This window comes from Poecilia reticulata, linkage group LG9 (genome assembly GCF_000633615.1).
Source record: "Poecilia reticulata strain Guanapo linkage group LG9, Guppy_female_1.0+MT, whole genome shotgun sequence".
In the NCBI taxonomy this organism is placed as follows: Eukaryota; Metazoa; Chordata; class Actinopteri; order Cyprinodontiformes; family Poeciliidae; genus Poecilia; species Poecilia reticulata.
In genome coordinates this window covers 27,173,112-27,190,339 of record NC_024339.1, presented here as the reverse complement: position 1 = coordinate 27,190,339, position 17,228 = coordinate 27,173,112, and the positions used below count along the sequence as shown (strand labels likewise).

Genomic DNA, 17,228 nt, shown 5'->3' with positions numbered 1-17,228 from the left:
CATAGAATATATACAAAAAGGTTCTTAAATGAAAAAACGAGTGGTAGTAGGAAAATATGCACCAGCAGTACGGATAGCTGCAGGACTGGGAGGATTGTCAAACAAATTCCTTTCAAGAACAGCAAAAGAAATTAACTGTTGCTCGGAGGTCCACATTTCTCCTCTCAGACGAAAGCAAAGTTTGAATTTTGTTTGGAAATGAAGCTCTCGGAGTCCGAGGGGAGAGTGGAGACGTCCAGTGACGTTTCCTCAGTTGGTGATGATTTCGAGCTCCATGTCATCTGCTGGTGTTGGCCTGCTGTCTTTTCTGAAGTCCACAGTCAACACAGAAATCCACCAGGAAACTTCAGAGCACTTCGTGCTTACTTTTGTTGGCAAACTTTGCAGAGATGTCGATTTTATTTTCCAGCAGGACTCGGCACCTACCCACTGTGCCAAAGGCACCAAAAGCCAATTCGGTGCTACTGCGCCCGACTGGCCACCAAACTCTCCTAACATGAATCTTGTCAATTATTGTTGAAATTTTAGAAGTCAGCATGACGCATCCACAATTTGCTTCACTAAAACTTTATTTAATAGTATGTGGGTGAACGGGAGGAGAACAAACCCAGAGATTTTTATTTCTAAAAAGACTGAAATGACCTTTTATTTCCACTTCACAGCTAAGCACTACTTTGTGTTGCTCTCCAACATCAACCACCAAGAGATACATGAAGTTTCACAAAAGGTGAACGTGCTTAGGGGATGTGATTACTTTTGCGAGGCATTGCAAGTCCACCTGTTGCTCAAATAATTGTTCTAAAAGTTTCTCTAACAAGCGCCGTCACCTGTGGCTCTTGCTTGTCTTAACATGGGGACAGCAAACCCAGGAACTGACCGGATCAACATAAGAAGCTGTTTTGTTTTTCCTACAGATGCAAAGAGCAATGCAGAGGAGGGGCAGCAGGGGTGGAGGTGGCCAGTTTCTGCCAGAAATGACTCCACGTCACGACAAACGAGGCCAAGCATGTTCATGGACTCAAAGGACTCATCTAAAACAAAAAAAAAAAACTGTATAGGAGAAAATCCCAGTTCAAGAGTTGATGAGAAGTGATTTGCTGTCGTCTGCACATTTTCCAGAGAACCCTTTGAGGACAAGGGCTTTGGCTCAGCACCCTCAGTCTGCGTCACGATGTTTTATTCAACCGGTTGCTCCGGGAGAAGTCATGTTTTGCTGAGGTGCAGACAAGTGCCCAGAGTTTAGAAGAAAAGGGATAAACTTTGGAAGAAGACAAATATATAAACACTGGAAAGATGCTGGCAGCACAGTCAGCAAGCAGATTCTGAGGAGAAACTTGTATGTTTGGAAAGCTGGAGCATTGGCTTTGAATTGAACATTTATCAAATTCGCTTGCTAAGATTTTAGCAACAGAAAGTGGATTCGACAGAAACAGGAAACAGTTCTGACCTTTGGTTGAATTATTGCCTTGCAAAGTGATGCATGTCTCCATATTGTTCTGACATCACAACTACAAAAGGATAATGTAGTGCATACTTTTTAAGTGAAAGGAACATTATGGATGATTTTCATATCGCACTGTCTGCATCATGTTAATGTTAAAGTCTGCAAAAGACTTTAGACTTCAGCAGGAAAACAATCTGAAACATGCAACCAGAGCAATAACCAGATTGTTTGAATCTAATCATATATATGTGTCAGAATGGTCAAGACCTAGATGCTATTGAGAATCTGGCAAGACTTGAAAATTGGCATGAACAGATGCGCTTCTTCCAATCTGAGTATGAGACATATTCACCAAAAAGAGGGGAGGGGAGGGGACCAAAAGGTATGAGCACTTTTGCAAGCAACTGTAGAACTGGAAGAACATTGTGTTATAAATGTGATAAATGTTAACATCCTTGAGCCAAAGATAAACTTATCTGTTTCATACTTTATCCAACTGCAAAAAAACAAAAAAATAAACATGGAAATTATCTGTTTGTTTTTTTTAAAGGAACAGAGGAGAAAATTGTTTACATATCTTCATTTTGCACTCAAAATGAAAGAAAGAATCCCAGAATGTTTCCATGTTTTGCAGTAATCACCCGCTGCTCCACTGAAACATCTGTCACCGAACAGCGAACAGCTCAGGACAAGACCTGCCAACTCCCCGCGGGTCTGACTGTTTTTGCTGCTACTTTTTTCCTGGAGACACAAACTCAAACATCAATTCATCTGTTTAACACATGTCGTGGCACAGCACTGCTTTCCTTTTGTACCACTTTGACGAGATCCACCTCATATGAGGGAAGGTTAAGGACAAACGCATCAGCAGAGGACAAAGGCTTTTATCTCTGGGAGACCCAACCACGACCTAATTATCTTCCCTTAAAGTTTACCTCTTAGGGGAAATAAGTTCCACAGAGATTGTGTGCAAACATTCTCAAGAAGCAAATTGCCCTGAGGATAGATAGCAGGGCGGACATGAGGAGACGGCTCCTTTGCAGAAAGCTTGCAATAATATAATCAGTCACCAAACATAGAAAAGAAAAAATGAAAAATACTGACCAATTACATCAACAAGAAAACATAACCTGAGCAAAGCAACCATAAAGATGGCAAAATAATTTCCTAGGATCAGGTTAAAAAGTTTACAATCCTTTGTAAGTTTAACTAGAAACTCAGACACGTTTGATGGTAAACAGTTTTCTTTGCATCTAATGCAGCAGGCGTAGCAGGAGGGCTGCTTTTACTGCTGTTACCGTAAGCCGCTGTAAAGACCAGAGGGGGATCTGTTTGGATCCATACAGACCTTTTATCTCTGTTTGCCCTGTGTGCGGTGCAGCCGTTCTTTTATCTCCTGCTCTCCCCCTTTCATCAGCCTATAAAACAGCCCAAAATGTCGCCTTAAAACGGCAATAATGCCAGTAACAACAGTAAAGCCGCTTGTTTGATCAGGAACGATTCCAGCTGTTCAGATGACTCTACACGCTTGTTGTTCCAGCTGATTTCACCGTAAAACAACTGAGTTACCGGCTCTGCAGCTCCGGGTCACTCAGAATGTGTGGTGTGTATAAGAAACATTTTGTTTGGTGATGGTTGACTTACTCTTGGTCACAGTGTCGTTGATCCGGAAGCTGCACAGAACTTTGTCGACGTTTCTGGCATGGAGGAATCCGTTTCCTGTTACCACAACCTGGAATGACTCTGGTTTGAGGTGGCAAGACAGAAACGTGCAGCACGTCAATTCAACAGCATCGATAATGGACAAATGCAATCACATTTTAGCATCCAAAAATATACAAGTCTTAAAGGTAAGACATTTTAATAGAGCACAGTTGAGTTTCTACTATTTTTTCCAAACAAATAGGTTGTTTTAAAACTTATTTCTGTAACAAATTGACCATTTCCCAGTATGACTGCATGTAACACTGGAGCACAAGTGTGATATAATTTATACCTGTTTTCTGATTTAAAGAGAAAACAAATTGTTTTCTTGATTAAAAAAATTTTAAAAAATCAAACAGGTATAAATTATATCGAGTGGCTGTGTAGCCACTTATTGGTGCCATAGAAAAGAATCATTGAAAAGAATCATTCTTCATTCTTTGCCCAAAAATCCCTTGTGAAACAAAGGCCGGGGAAAGTTGATAGAAGAGTAGGAATTGTTGCCCACCAAATACAGTTTCCCCACTGGAAACACTTTTCTCCCTAAAATTCAGAGCAACTCAAAAGCTGAGCGACGAGAACAAAGCACATTTCATGCCACTGAGCAGATAGACTCAGTGCTGTCATCAGTCAGTCCAGTAAGGCAACCGCAGCCGTTGTTTGTAAGCACAAAGTTTCTCAGGTTGTCAAAAATGTAGATGTTTTACCTTGGCTTTTACACCTTGCGTGTCCTCTGTCAGTATGCATACTGATGTCCATGAGCTGATTTATTAAATTAACTCAGTTAAATACACAACTTCCATGTTCCTCCTACATGTTCACCTACGATGATCAGCTGCAGCAACACATTTTTTTTTTTTTAGGGTTGTAACATAATAAATGGTAACTTGTATAACAGCATTTTAAATTCGCTTCCAACCTACGCATGAGTAGCAAATGGCTTGAAGGGACCTTTTAGAACAAGCAATATGCTGTGGTAAAAAAAAGTGTCTTGAGTTTGAGTGACATACAGTAGATAGATTTTAAATTTTAAATAACATCCTGACAGCTCCATTACTGTAGACCACTACCACTGTAGAGCAACCTAATAAAACAAAACAACTGTTGACACCAGTGGACCTCAATACAATAGGCTGTAGTTTTTGGTTTTCAATTTTTGTCACTAGTGGCTGTTTGCATAACTGTGGGGAATTACAAGAAGACTGGAGTTGCCAAAGAGAGTTTTCACATTGTTGGGTAGCAGCCTGGGTTGTTAGGGCTACAAACCTTCTCTTCTCATCTCATAAGCCTCATGAACTCATATTTGAGGTGGAGACTTTCTTTCAGTTGCAGTTTTTTTTACATATTTCTCAATTTTAGATATGGAGATAAATATAATCAGCTAAACTTCTGAACACAGCCAAAAAGGAAAAGTTGTAAAAAAAAATAATGATAAGTGTGCTAATGATAGTATGTGACTGTCAAGTTAACAGATGTTGTTAAATATAATTCAGCTTAATTTGCTTCTTATTTATTAATGCATGATATTAGAATCATTGTTTATTTTCTTACTCGTTGCAGTGAGAATAATTTATTGTGAGATTTGTATTTTGTCACCTTCCAAAAAACAAAAAACAGGTTAAACTAAACTGTACAGTGTGCTACATTACACCTTGTTTTTATTTAAATGTCAGAAAAAAGTCAGGCTTTGTCAAGATGTGGGGAATGAAAGCACTCTTAAACGGGGAGTTATTAAACAGACGGAGGAAGTTAAACAAAAGCCTCATCATTCCCATCCTACCTCCTGCACATATGCTGGAAGGCTCTGCTGCCAGAATCTCGATGCAGGACTTCTTCAGAATCTGAGGAGAAAAACAGAAAACAAGCGCAATTTATGTCTTTCAGAAACACTAGAGTTTGTTTTTCTCACACTGTAAACCGGTTTGAACCACGGGGCATTTTGAGGTTCATGTGTGGTTACTGCTGAGCTGTAAAGGACTGACCCACATTTATCTGGAAACATGTACGCTGTGACCCATAAAGAGGAGGAGGGTTGATTCATAACCCAGTGGCACACACACGCACACACACACACACACACACGCGGTAAGAAGCTGCAGCTTTCAGTTTGCTCTTAATTTGATCCAGATGTCTGCAGCTGTCTGACCTTTACTGCTTCTCAAAAGAAAAGAAAAAGAACTTTTCCACTTTGTTGTGCATGTTCTAATGTATGATAGTTTCGAGGAATAATGGGGGAACTAAATACGAGGCTAATGCGAGAAGACCAATTAAGTAAAATCGTTTTTGTTTTCTTGGTGTTAAAATCTGCGTTTTGTGTAAATGTGAGTGTGGCGACAGAGAGAAGCTTACCGAGTCTATGACTCCTTGCAAAGCCTCAAATCCGCCATTTACAGGAAAGACGTGGTCTTTGCTGTCAGCAATCTTCGCCAACTAGAAATGAAACAAATCATTACAGCTCCAAATGACAGGGGGGAGATGGTCTGGTTGAAAAAAAAACATGATCCTGTAGTCCCTGCAACAGAACAAACTGTTGACTGAGAGGAGGTGAATATAAATGCATGCCACACGTTTCAGATTTATATGCGTCATGCATTGTTTACCTCTGACCTCACAGTTATGAGCTACTTCGTGTAGATCTATTACATAAAATCCCAATAAAATAAATTGATGCTTGTTATTATAATGGGACAAAATGGGGAGGGGAAAGAAACTTGGGATGCCAGTGTTAATAAAAATACAAAAGTAGCTTGCTGGAAGAAACTGAAAAATATGCAACATTTGTTGTTAAAAAAAAGACTTGTTGGCTTGACACGACACATTAATCGAGCTAACAAGCAACAAATGCTCAATTACTTGTTCTTTGCAGAAATAAAATCGCTTAATTTGGATTTCCAAAGTTTACACGTTTGTGTTTTGCTGAGGTTGGAAGTTGCAACTCACATAAGGCGACCCTTTGATGTCATGAGGCAAAAAAAACCTTCAAAACCACACACCTGTGTCTCATTGAAGTCCTTGACTCCAACGCAGTAAACTGTGGCACCCAGACTTCTGGAGCGGTTTGCCTGTCAGGTATGCACACAGGGTCACAGTGGAAAACAGGAAGAAGCTTGACGCCTGGCTTCAATTACACCTCAGCCTTTCACAGCATCATCCGCAACATGTCTCTAAAAATGACTTTTGCCTCTAACATGACATTACAAGCAGTTGAGCAATACCGTTTTACTGCATAACAATACTCAAAAGCCTAAAAACATCAATGCTTCGCTGTTATTATCTGTCTGCCAAGCAGAATATGTAGGTCTGATTGTTCATTTTACAGGAAATTATTACCCTGGAGTTTGCAGTTGACAGTTAATGACATTAAGACCCCCTCTACACCCGTAATTTCCAAGAAGCTCATCTCCAGCTAACAGGAATCTCAGATCAGCTTAGCTAGTCAACATGTATCTGAAGCAATAAAAGCAAATAACGGAGGGACTGCTGCACGCAGAGTGCCTGCAAGGTCTAAGGAGCAGACAAATCATTAGATCCCAGAGAGCAGGGAGATAAAAAGATGATACATGTCGTGGCAGCCTTTCATCTGGCTCATTTAGCGTGTCGGTCACATGCTAAAGTTTGTCATATTCTCTCTGTTTTCACTGCCTCACCTCCCTCTCTGCGTAGAAGAAAAAGTCCTCGAGCAGCTCTCCATCAGTCAGAGCTATGATGACGCTGGCGGTGCGGTAACCTGCGCACAGAAGCGATCAAGAATATGTCTTATTGTCATGGCTCATGTTGTTCTGAATATTTACAGGGCGACAAATGCAGGTCAGTTGGACAGAAAGTTTCAAAACAACCCAAAGCCATCCATCCCGCAGGTTGATCATAATCTAGAAGACGCTGGAACGACAATGACGTTTCATCTTATCATCACCTACGACTGAGGGAGAACCAACTCTAATGAACGTCTTCAAAATTACATATGAACAATCTGTAGGTAAGCACGGTGGTGGCAGCATCATGCAAAGGGAGAGTTTCGCTGCCACATGAGCACATAGAGGATGAAATAACGCAGGAGGACTACCAAATTATTCTTTACCTTGATCTGAAATTAACGCCTGAATTGCTGAAATGTGGACGCAGCTGGGTGTTCTAAGAGTGACAGAAAACTCACACCGAAACAGAGGTTTGAGAATTATTACAAAATTGTATGATGCATCACAATGTATGGGACATTTAATCATGTATTGGGTGCACGTGTACTTGGACATGTGCACATATTTCCTATTTTAGAAAGTCTAATTCAATTCCACTTTATTGTCAAAACTGTTAAGACACACAGAGTTTAAATATGGTTTCCCTAATCTCCCTGGTACAAACAGCAATGCACAAAAATGATAAAAATTGCTCTGTGAATCCCTCATAGTGTAGTAAGTTTTGTTTTTCATAAAAACAGAAAAGGCTTCGGGCCTACCTGTACAGACTGAATAATGAATTGCCGGCAACTAATTACAGCTGTGGCCAAAACTTTAAGTTTTCCTGAAGGACAATTCAAGAAAGAGAGTAAAAACTATTTACCATCACTTCAGCCAGTACTTAGTTTCCACATGGGACATTTTAAAAGACAAATCAAAAGAATTTGCACAAAGTAGAGGCGAAATATTTTCCAACATTGAGGCTTTGTAAAATGTAAAAATCTGACATCAAAACATCCTTCCTCATGCAGCTGAAAGACCCTTGGAGCCGAGCTGTGCTTCTGTTAGCTACAGATAAAACCCACCTTCTGTGTTTCCATGGTAAATCTGCTCACTGGCCTGTGAAAATAAAAGAAAATCCTGCATGAAACAGTGAAGCAAGCAGAGAATAAAGTGAAGCCCCTTCCTGCTCTAACACAGAAACCATGCGGGAGCTCTGGACTGCGTGTTCCTGTTTCTGGAGCCAACGTAGCGATAAGGCCTGCGCTAGCTCTGAGCTGGATGCTGTTCACTCACCCGCTGGATGCCCTCGTGCATATAAGTGTCTCCTCCTGGAAGAACTGCCTGGAGTTCCTCCAGGCCTTTACGGATACGTTCCCTGTGCAGAAAACCAGAGGAATAGATAATGCTATCTGATCAAAAATATTTATTCTGTCAGAATCATTTGTTGATTTATCCCCCCCTCCGAAACAAGACACACTTAACTTTGGTCACAGAATAACAGTTTAACAGCAGTCCTTTGAGAAAATACAAGCAATGCGTAGCAGATGTGTAAAATCCAATCAGTACATATGAGGCTTTGCAAAACTAGCAGTAAAGGTCAAACTTTTGACACATTTTGTCACATTTAGACTGCAGACTATTTTATTTGCGTTTGTACGTAAAAATCAGAACCAAATTACTGCATGATTGTGCAGTGAAAGAACATCCACAAACTGATACGTTGTGCCAACCTGTCTTTACAAATAGTTCGAGTCCAGTCAGATTGGATGGAAAGAGTCAGTGAAATTTTGAATTAAATATGGACTTGGACTAGACCATTCTAACAGTTTCCCGTGCTTTGACCGAAACCATTCCAGTGTAAGTAGCGTTGAATGTTTACGTTTGCGATCCTGTTGGAAACTGAGCCTCATCCCATGTCTCAAGACTTTTACAGCATCCAAAAGGTTTTCTACCAAGACTGTGCTTTAATTAGCTGCATTCATCTTTCCATCAACTCTGACCAGCTTTATGTCCCTGCTTTAGTATTTTTGCAGAATTCTGCAAAATACTAAATTTTGCAGAATTTAGCCATTGGTGTAATTGCCATCTATGGTCCTGAGCAGTTGGAAGGGGCAAGAAATAAAGAGTGAAGGAAAGAGAGCAAAAGAAGCAAAGAGTAAGAAAAGAAAAAAAATAAACAAGACAATAATCAACAGATGGATATTAGTATTAACAAAACCAGACCCAGTCAAACAAGAAAACTGGACAAAAAAACAGTGACTAGATAAAATTAGACTTAAAATGCAGCATGCAGGAGTTAAATTGTTCATTTTGCTTTCTTAAATGTTTCTCTGTATCCCATACATGGTTCCTAGAAAACTGAAAACAGGACTTCTTATGACTTTCTTTCACCAGCGGATTTCTTCTTGCTACTCACCATAAAGACCAAATATGCCGAGTTCACAAAGAGTAACCGTTCAGATTCTTCCATTTGAAATATGGATCTCTGTACATCCTCCAGAGATAAGCGAAGTATTACTAATTTTATATAGTAGCATAAGGGTAATGGAGGCTGAAGGTATACGTAGAGCACGCTTTTCACATTTTTCTTTGTAAAGCCATTTAAAAACACTGGATAAGTCTTCTTCCACTTTACAGATAGTCACCATTTTGTGTTTCTCTATATAGCGACTTCTGACAGTCACTCAGATTGACAGCAGCGTGTTTGTCTATCAACGTTATTTATGACGGAAGCATTAAACCTGCGAGAAGATAGTCTGGATGCTCAGGAAATATAAACTCATGAACTGTTCACAATATGTCAAAATCAAATGATAAAATACTCGCCCCGACTGACAAAACTATCACAACAAGAGAAGGTATCTGTCTGGATTCTCTGCTCGGCCATAAAATTCGTGTTTCGTAACTATCACATCTGTCCAAATCTGCAGCTTTACTCTTTCCTTTAAGCTGTTTGGCAGAGAAGCAAAGGATTATCAGCAAGTTCGGGACATCTGCTCCCACCTGTCTTCTGTCAGCCTCATCAAGATCCGTCCCTCGTTGGAGAACACAATGAAGGACATCCGCAACTGTGGGCTGAGGTGAGAAGAGCAGAAAAATACAGGATCAGTAATTAGGTCTCAACAGCCACTTTCTCACTGACTCTGGGCTATTACCTTATGAATTTATGTGCCAGGTGTTCGACAAAACTGTAGATTTCATTCCAGTGATTCTGCACACTTCCGGATCTGAGAAGAGAGCAGACAGCTTGACGTGAGCAGAATATGCTTCAGCCTCTGTTTAAGCGTCTAAGGAGTTGACGGTGATAGAGGATAGTATGCAGTGCCTTCGAAAATGATGTATTTCCTTATGTTGTCTGTTTTTATTGGGATTTTACTTTTTTTTAATCATTGCAAAGTTTTGCATAATTCTGAAGAGGGAGAAAAGGTATGCATGCTTTTTAGATTAAACAAAAACATTTTAAAAAGTGTGGTTGACCTCCCTGAATGAACACTTTGAAGAACAAATCTTCACTACAAATATAGCTACAAGTGTTTATCTTATGTCTTTATCAGCTATTTTCATCTTCAGATCCAAAAGTTGTTCATTCTTCTTTTCAACGTAGCTCAAGCTCAGGACTGAATGGTAAGTGATCCGCTCTTTTAACTCACGCTAATGATTCTCAGTTTAAATGACCAGACCTCTTTCGAGACCTTTGAATACATAAATATTTCTTGCTCTAAAAAATTCAACTGTAGCTCTGGCTGTTACTGACTTGCTGGAAAGAGATGCTCCATATCAAGTTTTAGTGGAGTCTAATAGGTTTTCCTACATAATTACACTGTTTTCATCCATCCATCTTGCCATTAGCTCTGTTCAGTTTCCTTGTCAAAGTTTCCCAATGGATGATGCAACTATGTTTTTGTCAGGCATTCTGATTTCCCTTTTCATTATCTGTTCATTTTGTTGGACATTAATTACCCATTGAAATCTTCTTTTACTTGTATTTCTCTTTGTGCTGTTTAGTAAAATACAGAAAAAGCAGCTGAATCCATTAAATTTCTCTGAGCTGCTTTACCTCCAGATGAAGCAATGATGCCATACTTACTTGCGTATCAAGTCCTCTAAAAGCAACTGAAACATTTTCTGGTTACTGTAATCACTCTTTGCGTTCAGAAACTTTCATGAACCCAGCTGTGTAATCACTTCTCTGTCAGACAGGACATTGACTGATGGCAGCTGTCTTCTCCCTGATTAAATAATCTCACATCTGACCTTTTCACTGTCATATATTGTAACTTGAGGGTTTCATTCCCTTGCACTGTGATCATGATGAAGGCCGCTGTTTCCTGCAGTGCTGGAAGAAAAGTAGCATTCGGGAAGGTTCCTATGGCATTTGCGTGCTTGTCACTGCTGATTCTTATCAAACGACCTTTCATTTAAACCGTATTTTCATAAGGCTTTGAGTTTTCCTAATACATATTTTTCCAGCGTTACCATGACACAAGTCCCAGCTCGAGCAGCTGTGCCAAGAGGCTCAACATCTGGATGAAATGGGGAAAGGCAGAGCTGACAGAGAGTAAGAAGGAGAGTGCAGGATGAAGAAGACATTGGGGGCAGATGAAGGACATCAGAAAAAGGTTCATCTGGAGAAACAATATGTTGAAATACGGGAAGAGGAGGAGTGTTTTTAGAGAACTAATGCCCAACTAAATTGTTGGTGTAAGCCAACAATTTTTGTTAAATCAACAACAAACAGACACACAGGAAGGAGGAAGCTGGAGAGAACCCATGCATAAACATGGAGAACATGCAAACTCGATACAGAAAGACCTCCTGCCAAGATTTTAACCCAGTACCTTCCTGCGGTGAAATCAACTGTGCCGCTGCGAAGCCCACCAGATGTACATGGGGGGCATCTGACTGCGTCAGATGGAATTTCTTTGTAATGTGACTGTGTCACATTACAAAGAAAACGGGTCCAAATATAAAAGTCTCTAAAGCTGCAAAGTTAGCAAGAACACACTTCAAAAGACACGGAAACTCAACAAAAAGAAGTAAAGACTCAGGGGTTGAGTCAGTTCGTGCATGAACTCTTCACGGTTTTGATTTTTAATTGTAAAACGTTTGAAAAATCAATGCATGAATGAACACATTCAGATTTTAGAATTTACTTTTAAAGACCTCCAAAAGCCATGTCTCATTTCCCTTCAGCCTTAGAATTAAGTACTATTCGGTGTTGGTCTATAACATAAAATCGCAATAAAATACCTTGAGATTTGTGAATGTAAAATCACAACATGTGAAAAGCATTAAGGCAGTAGGCAAATTGTAGACAAATGAGAAAATGCTGTATTTAGCATGGCTCATCCAACATGACTCCCCCCACTGCGACAGTTTACTATGTCTTTGGGGATGGTAAATGCTGCTGAAAAGGTTGTGACCTACATTTGAGCATGAACTGAAATTGCTGAAGCACACATGCAAACCTAACCCTTAACCCTACAACAGCATTTCTTCTTATGGACTCTGTGTTTCGGACCCCGTACGGAGCAGTGGGTCCTCAGTGAATTATTTGTTGGTAAAATGGGCCTTACATGGTGAGAAATACCAAAACACACACACACACACACACACGCACACGCACACGCACGCACACACACACACACACACACACACACACACACACACACACACACACACACACACAAAACAATGAGTCAAGTCCAAGTTAGACAAACACAGATGTCTGCATGTCAGAACCAAACAAGCTAGTTATCCTAGCTTCCTGATGATTAACGAGCATTTGGAAATTTACTGCTGTGAAACGGACATGTTAGACTTAGAGCACAAAGCACAACTGGTTAAACATCACAAATCATTAAAATTAAAGGCTAATGTACTGTGCACTCTGCTGCCAATGGAGAGTATAACTAGGTAACATACTTTGAGACAATATGAGCTGTGATTAACTGGCAGTAAGACCTGCATGCCCTGCCACTGGGGATAAATTTATGCTACATCTTTTACCATTCTTGTCGTTTTGAGCTGAATCAGTCGACATGTGTAAACAGAAACCATTTGCTCCCCCTGTTAGTGTCAGGTGAAGTGTTGGCTAACTTACATGTCCAGGACAAAGTAGAGATCAAAACCTCCAAAGCATGAGGACTGCTGAGCCTGCTTCCTGCCCTGGTTTGGTCCAGCATCCACAGCAGTGAGCAGAACCAGCGTGGCACCAAACACAACTGGGAACCAGAGCCTCCTGCTCCAGTGCTGAGACATCATTCCACTTAGAGAAAATCTCATAACAATCAGACAGGAAAAAAAAGGAGAAAGGATTGATCCTTTTTGCAGATTCTTCTGTCAATCCTCCATTGATGTTTTCAGATGCAGTAATCCAAGGGGAAAGCTGTGAGTGTTGCTCAGAGTTTGAAGAGGAAGACCGAGACAAAGCAGAGGTGCTGGTGGCCCCCCTCTCATCTGCAGGTTCAAGGCAGCAGGCACATGGATGAGAGAAGCTCCTCAAACTACATCTGAAGCTGCTCTTTTGTTTGTGCCATGTAGGCAGAAAAACCCTCCAACCCTGGATGTGTTTGCAAAAACTTTCCATGTGTTTCTCTCTTTTTCCCTGGATCTTAGTGGGAAGAGTGATGAGGACAACGTTGTGAAAGCGTCATGATCTTCTGACTACTCCTGCCACCTAGTGGAAAGGGCTGCTTTACGCTGACAGCAGTGACCCCACCAAGCACTGTGTGATTTGGCAATTAAGCATTTACCCTATGCCAATTATCTGTAATTACATATCCCTGCCATTGTGTAAACAAAGAACACCCAACACGTCAATGCTTTCTGCAACCTTTCATTTAAATATCACCAAAGCTGGAGAAAAGAAACACCTGGAAGGAATTTGAAATCACGCGGGAAATGTATTTCCCACTTCAACATGTAAGTGAAGTGGGATATATATTTTAGCTGTGCTTGATTTTCTTATTTGTAAAATATATTCCAGAGGTTACATGAAGCTACAAGACATCAATAAAAATGCTCAAATATAACAGGAAAAAACTCATGCTTGGTCTGCGTATGGTTTTCTTTTCAGATACTTACTGTCTCGTCTCGTCTCGTCTCATCTAATCTCATCTCATCTCATCTCATCTCATCTCATCTCATCTCATCTCATCTCATCTCATCTCATCGTGCCTGGAACAAATGGTCTCTCTGATTATTGGCCATTAATTTTTTATGCCTTGCTTGTGTTCAATCAACCAATAAACTAATACTTTTTACTCACTGCATTCCTTTGTTTGTTTATTTGTTTGGCAGCCAAATCTCTCAAGCCTTCCAGACATTTGTTGGACATGTGTTCCTTCTATATGACTTTTTTTCTTTTTTATTTGCATTGTTTGTTATAAAGGGTATTAACCGTTAATTAAAGTGTGTGAGAGCACTCGAGTCTTGAACTCCAAACAACTTTAGAGGTTTTTGTTGTTTTTTGCTTTTACATCATCTATTCTGGAGTAATCACACATAACATTCTCACAGTTCAGAAATGATGGAAAAAAACAAAGTGTTCTTCATACATGGAAACATTTCATGAGGAAAAATAGAGCATTTGTACAAACTTTATGATATGGATCAAAAATACTTTCTGCATTTAGTATTTAAAAGTGGCCAGATATGAGGTATTAAAAAGGACCGATCCACAGTGGACCTGTTAACAGCTGGAGGCGGACACCAATATTCAAAGAGTTTCTGATTTTTCACCCTGCTTGTCTCCTGGTAAATCTCTCTTTTTGTTTCTCCCTGGTTTTCATCCAGTCACGACACTCATCTCTGTTTTTGTGTTCCAGACGTGCCAGTGTAACCACATCTAGCAGCACCACTTCAACACCATCGCTTTGTGTCTAATAAACCTTTCGGTAACCATCCCCTTGTCTTGGCTGCGTGTTGGGTTCTGCCTCGTTTACTTGAACGTTACAGGATCTGGATATTCAATGATGAAACACACTTACAAGGAAATGACTAAAACATAGATGAAAGAAAATGTCGATGTGACAGTTTGAAACTCAGACAGTCATAATGAAGTTCATATGTATGTAAACTTCTGAATTTTAACATTAATAAAAAAAACTGACACATGTTTTTCTTTATTGTGGAATTCGACAAAAAAAAATATTGTTTCTGAATGAAACAAGATTAGTTTGGCCTGATTTAACTTCATGCAGACAGTGAGGGGAAAAAAAAAGAAAAATAGTGTGTTTTTATTTTATTTATTTAAACTTCTGGTTTCAACAGCACATACTGTGGCTTATTTACTCCTTGTGTAAATTAAAATATATATTTTCTTTCATAGGTTTTCTTGTAAATTGCAAAATATAGCATGTTTGTATCAGTTGCATGATCAACATTGGTGTCTGTGGTATGAATTTCTATAGTTTCTTTTTTACTTCCTTCCTTTCAAATATCTGAAGCAATAGCTGGATTACCTCATTTTAGCAGCTGGCACTCCAGCTGCAACCACATTTCTGTATTTCCCTTTTTAAGGTGAAAACCACTGAATCTACAGAAAAAGGCACATAGTATCTGTGAATATTTGTTCCCACTTTCATTAATATAAGGTCGAACTAAATTCTCCTAAATATGTTTTTTCATATTCATGTCTCACTAATTCACAGAATAACTTACTTATTCACTGCAAACACCAAATGCTTACATTGAAAGAAATACACTATATGGTTCTCCCTGTTTATTAGGAATGAAAAACACACTAGACCCACAGAGATGAGTGTAAAAATGACTTTGCCGTGTCCTTTCAGCCTTGATCTGGCTGCCACTGCTAATCAATGATTTACTAAAACTGAAGCTGTTGTTTTCCTTTTCCTAGTTTTTTTTTTAAATATATTGGACCACAAACATTCAGCAAAGCAGACCTAGGTGCGCCTATCTATCTAAACACAGTTAGACAAAAAATGATCAGTGTTTTTGTAGATGGGCATAAACTAAAGTTTTTTAAACCAAAAGAGAAGACAATAAACCCAAATGAAATTACACTATTGTGGATCTACTGTTATCATATATTCAAATTACTTTGTTTCATTAATATATGGCACATTTAGCTTACTGTTAGATTAAAACAATAATTTACAGTAATTTATTTTAGCTAGCATTTTTGGCCAATGATCCCTTTCAACTTGATATTTTTGGCACTCCTGGCAAAAGTTTTGGACACCACAGGTTAAATCTCTTGAAATCGTTTGTCACTTTGTCACTTTTGGAGATGAAACAGTCAGCCTTGAGTAAATATTTGAACCAATAGTTAGATTATGTATTTGTGCAAACACATAACAACCATGCTGAGCTGAAATGTGTAAATTGTCACAAGTACATTTTTTGTATTCTGTTTTTATTCTGTAGGCATGTGAAGGTCCTTTACAAAGTCAGATTAAAGGATCTTCTTAGCATTTCATAAAACCATTATTAGAATGTTTAGATCAACCGGATCAATAATTGCATTATTTTCCTACAGCACCAAAAATGGGACAGAGCACGGATGGGTCGTCTTTCTTGTGGACAACATACTGGCATGCCTTTGGGTCAAAAACAGAAACACAATCTTCAGGGAATCTTGTTGGAGTTGCGTACCTGAAATCAGACGGCAAGCAGAAGAAACAATGAACTGTTTGTAAATCTAACTGTTCTTTTACATTCACAATATCATAAGAGATTTTTTGCACGTACCCATAGCAACATTGATCACAAGTACAATCTTGACACACACTGTTCCTCCATTTTGTCTTTTTAGGATGCCATGTCAAATCCACTTCATCCTGGCAATGGGTCTGATTTTCTCTTTCTGCACCGTAAAAGGGAAAAGCAAAGCCGATATGAGTGTTTAAAGCAAAGAAACCTTATCATAAGCACCATCCATAAGTATTCTGTGAATGTTTCGTTTTACCAGGTGTCCTGAGTTTGAAAATGCACTGAGAGTCTGACAGCGACATCAGGACACAGAGCAGCAAAGCCAGCGCCAAATATTTCTTTAGATTTAAGAACACACAGTGCACTTTTATAAGCAACTGAATAAATGTTTTATGTAAATATAATCAATCCTTTTATGTATGCGTGCACATTTAAAGTTCAAGCAAACAATTCATTAAAAAACAAGAGTTTTAAAAACCCTCACAAGGAACTGTCAATGCAAATTGTTAAATAAAACTTACCATTGTGACTCTGATTTGTCAGCTTGGATTCTGTCCAGGTAAAGAAAAAAATATGCTGAAATCTCCTTTGAGGACTGTGTCTTTTAAATACTGTGTTTGCAGGGACCTTTGGAATCAAACATCAATAGAGGAGTGTTTACTTCATTTACTGGAAAGGGTCAAAGCCCCTTGGGGAAAAAAAATGAATAAAAAACAAAATGTGCA

The 17,228-nt window shown here is 39.3% G+C and overlaps 2 protein-coding genes across 2 annotated transcripts in view; both read right to left on the bottom strand.

Moving 5' to 3' along the window:
* Nucleotides 1-13,941, bottom strand: part of antxr1a (ANTXR cell adhesion molecule 1a) — a 23,233-nt gene extending 9,292 nt beyond the window's left edge. The window contains exons 1-10 of the mRNA XM_008419028.2: nt 12,929-13,941; nt 9,981-10,052; nt 9,829-9,900; nt 8,119-8,200; nt 7,908-7,941; nt 6,796-6,875; nt 6,142-6,210; nt 5,498-5,578; nt 4,929-4,989; nt 3,089-3,187 (exon numbers count right to left, since the gene is read on the bottom strand). Of these exons, the coding sequence (XP_008417250.1) occupies nt 3,089-3,187; nt 4,929-4,989; nt 5,498-5,578; nt 6,142-6,210; nt 6,796-6,875; nt 7,908-7,941; nt 8,119-8,200; nt 9,829-9,900; nt 9,981-10,052; nt 12,929-13,110 (832 nt within the window). The 5' untranslated portion in view covers nt 13,111-13,941. The remainder of the gene's footprint in view (nt 1-3,088; nt 3,188-4,928; nt 4,990-5,497; nt 5,579-6,141; nt 6,211-6,795; nt 6,876-7,907; nt 7,942-8,118; nt 8,201-9,828; nt 9,901-9,980; nt 10,053-12,928) is intronic.
* A 1,119-nt stretch (nt 13,942-15,060) lies between these two features.
* On the bottom strand, nt 15,061-17,130 carry msmbl (microseminoprotein, beta-like). Its single transcript, XM_008419027.1, has 4 exons — nt 17,025-17,130; nt 16,760-16,841; nt 16,543-16,657; nt 15,061-16,446 (listed from the first exon to the last, which is right to left on the bottom strand). Exons 1-4 carry the CDS (start codon nt 17,025-17,027, stop codon nt 16,317-16,319), a joined length of 330 nt encoding a protein of 109 aa, XP_008417249.1. The 5' UTR covers nt 17,028-17,130; the 3' UTR covers nt 15,061-16,316.
* Nucleotides 17,131-17,228: the final 98 nt, after the last annotated feature.

What these genes read in the sequence shown, in the direction of transcription:
- msmbl (XM_008419027.1), bottom strand. An exon ending in TTTCAAACTCAGGACACCTG is followed by an intron (nt 16,658 to 16,759) that starts GTAAAACGAAAC and finishes TTTACGGTGCAG; the next exon opens with AAAGAGAAAATCAGACCCAT. An exon ending in TGTGATCAATGTTGCTATGG is followed by an intron (nt 16,447 to 16,542) that starts GTACGTGCAAAA and finishes GTCTGATTTCAG; the next exon opens with GTACGCAACTCCAACAAGAT.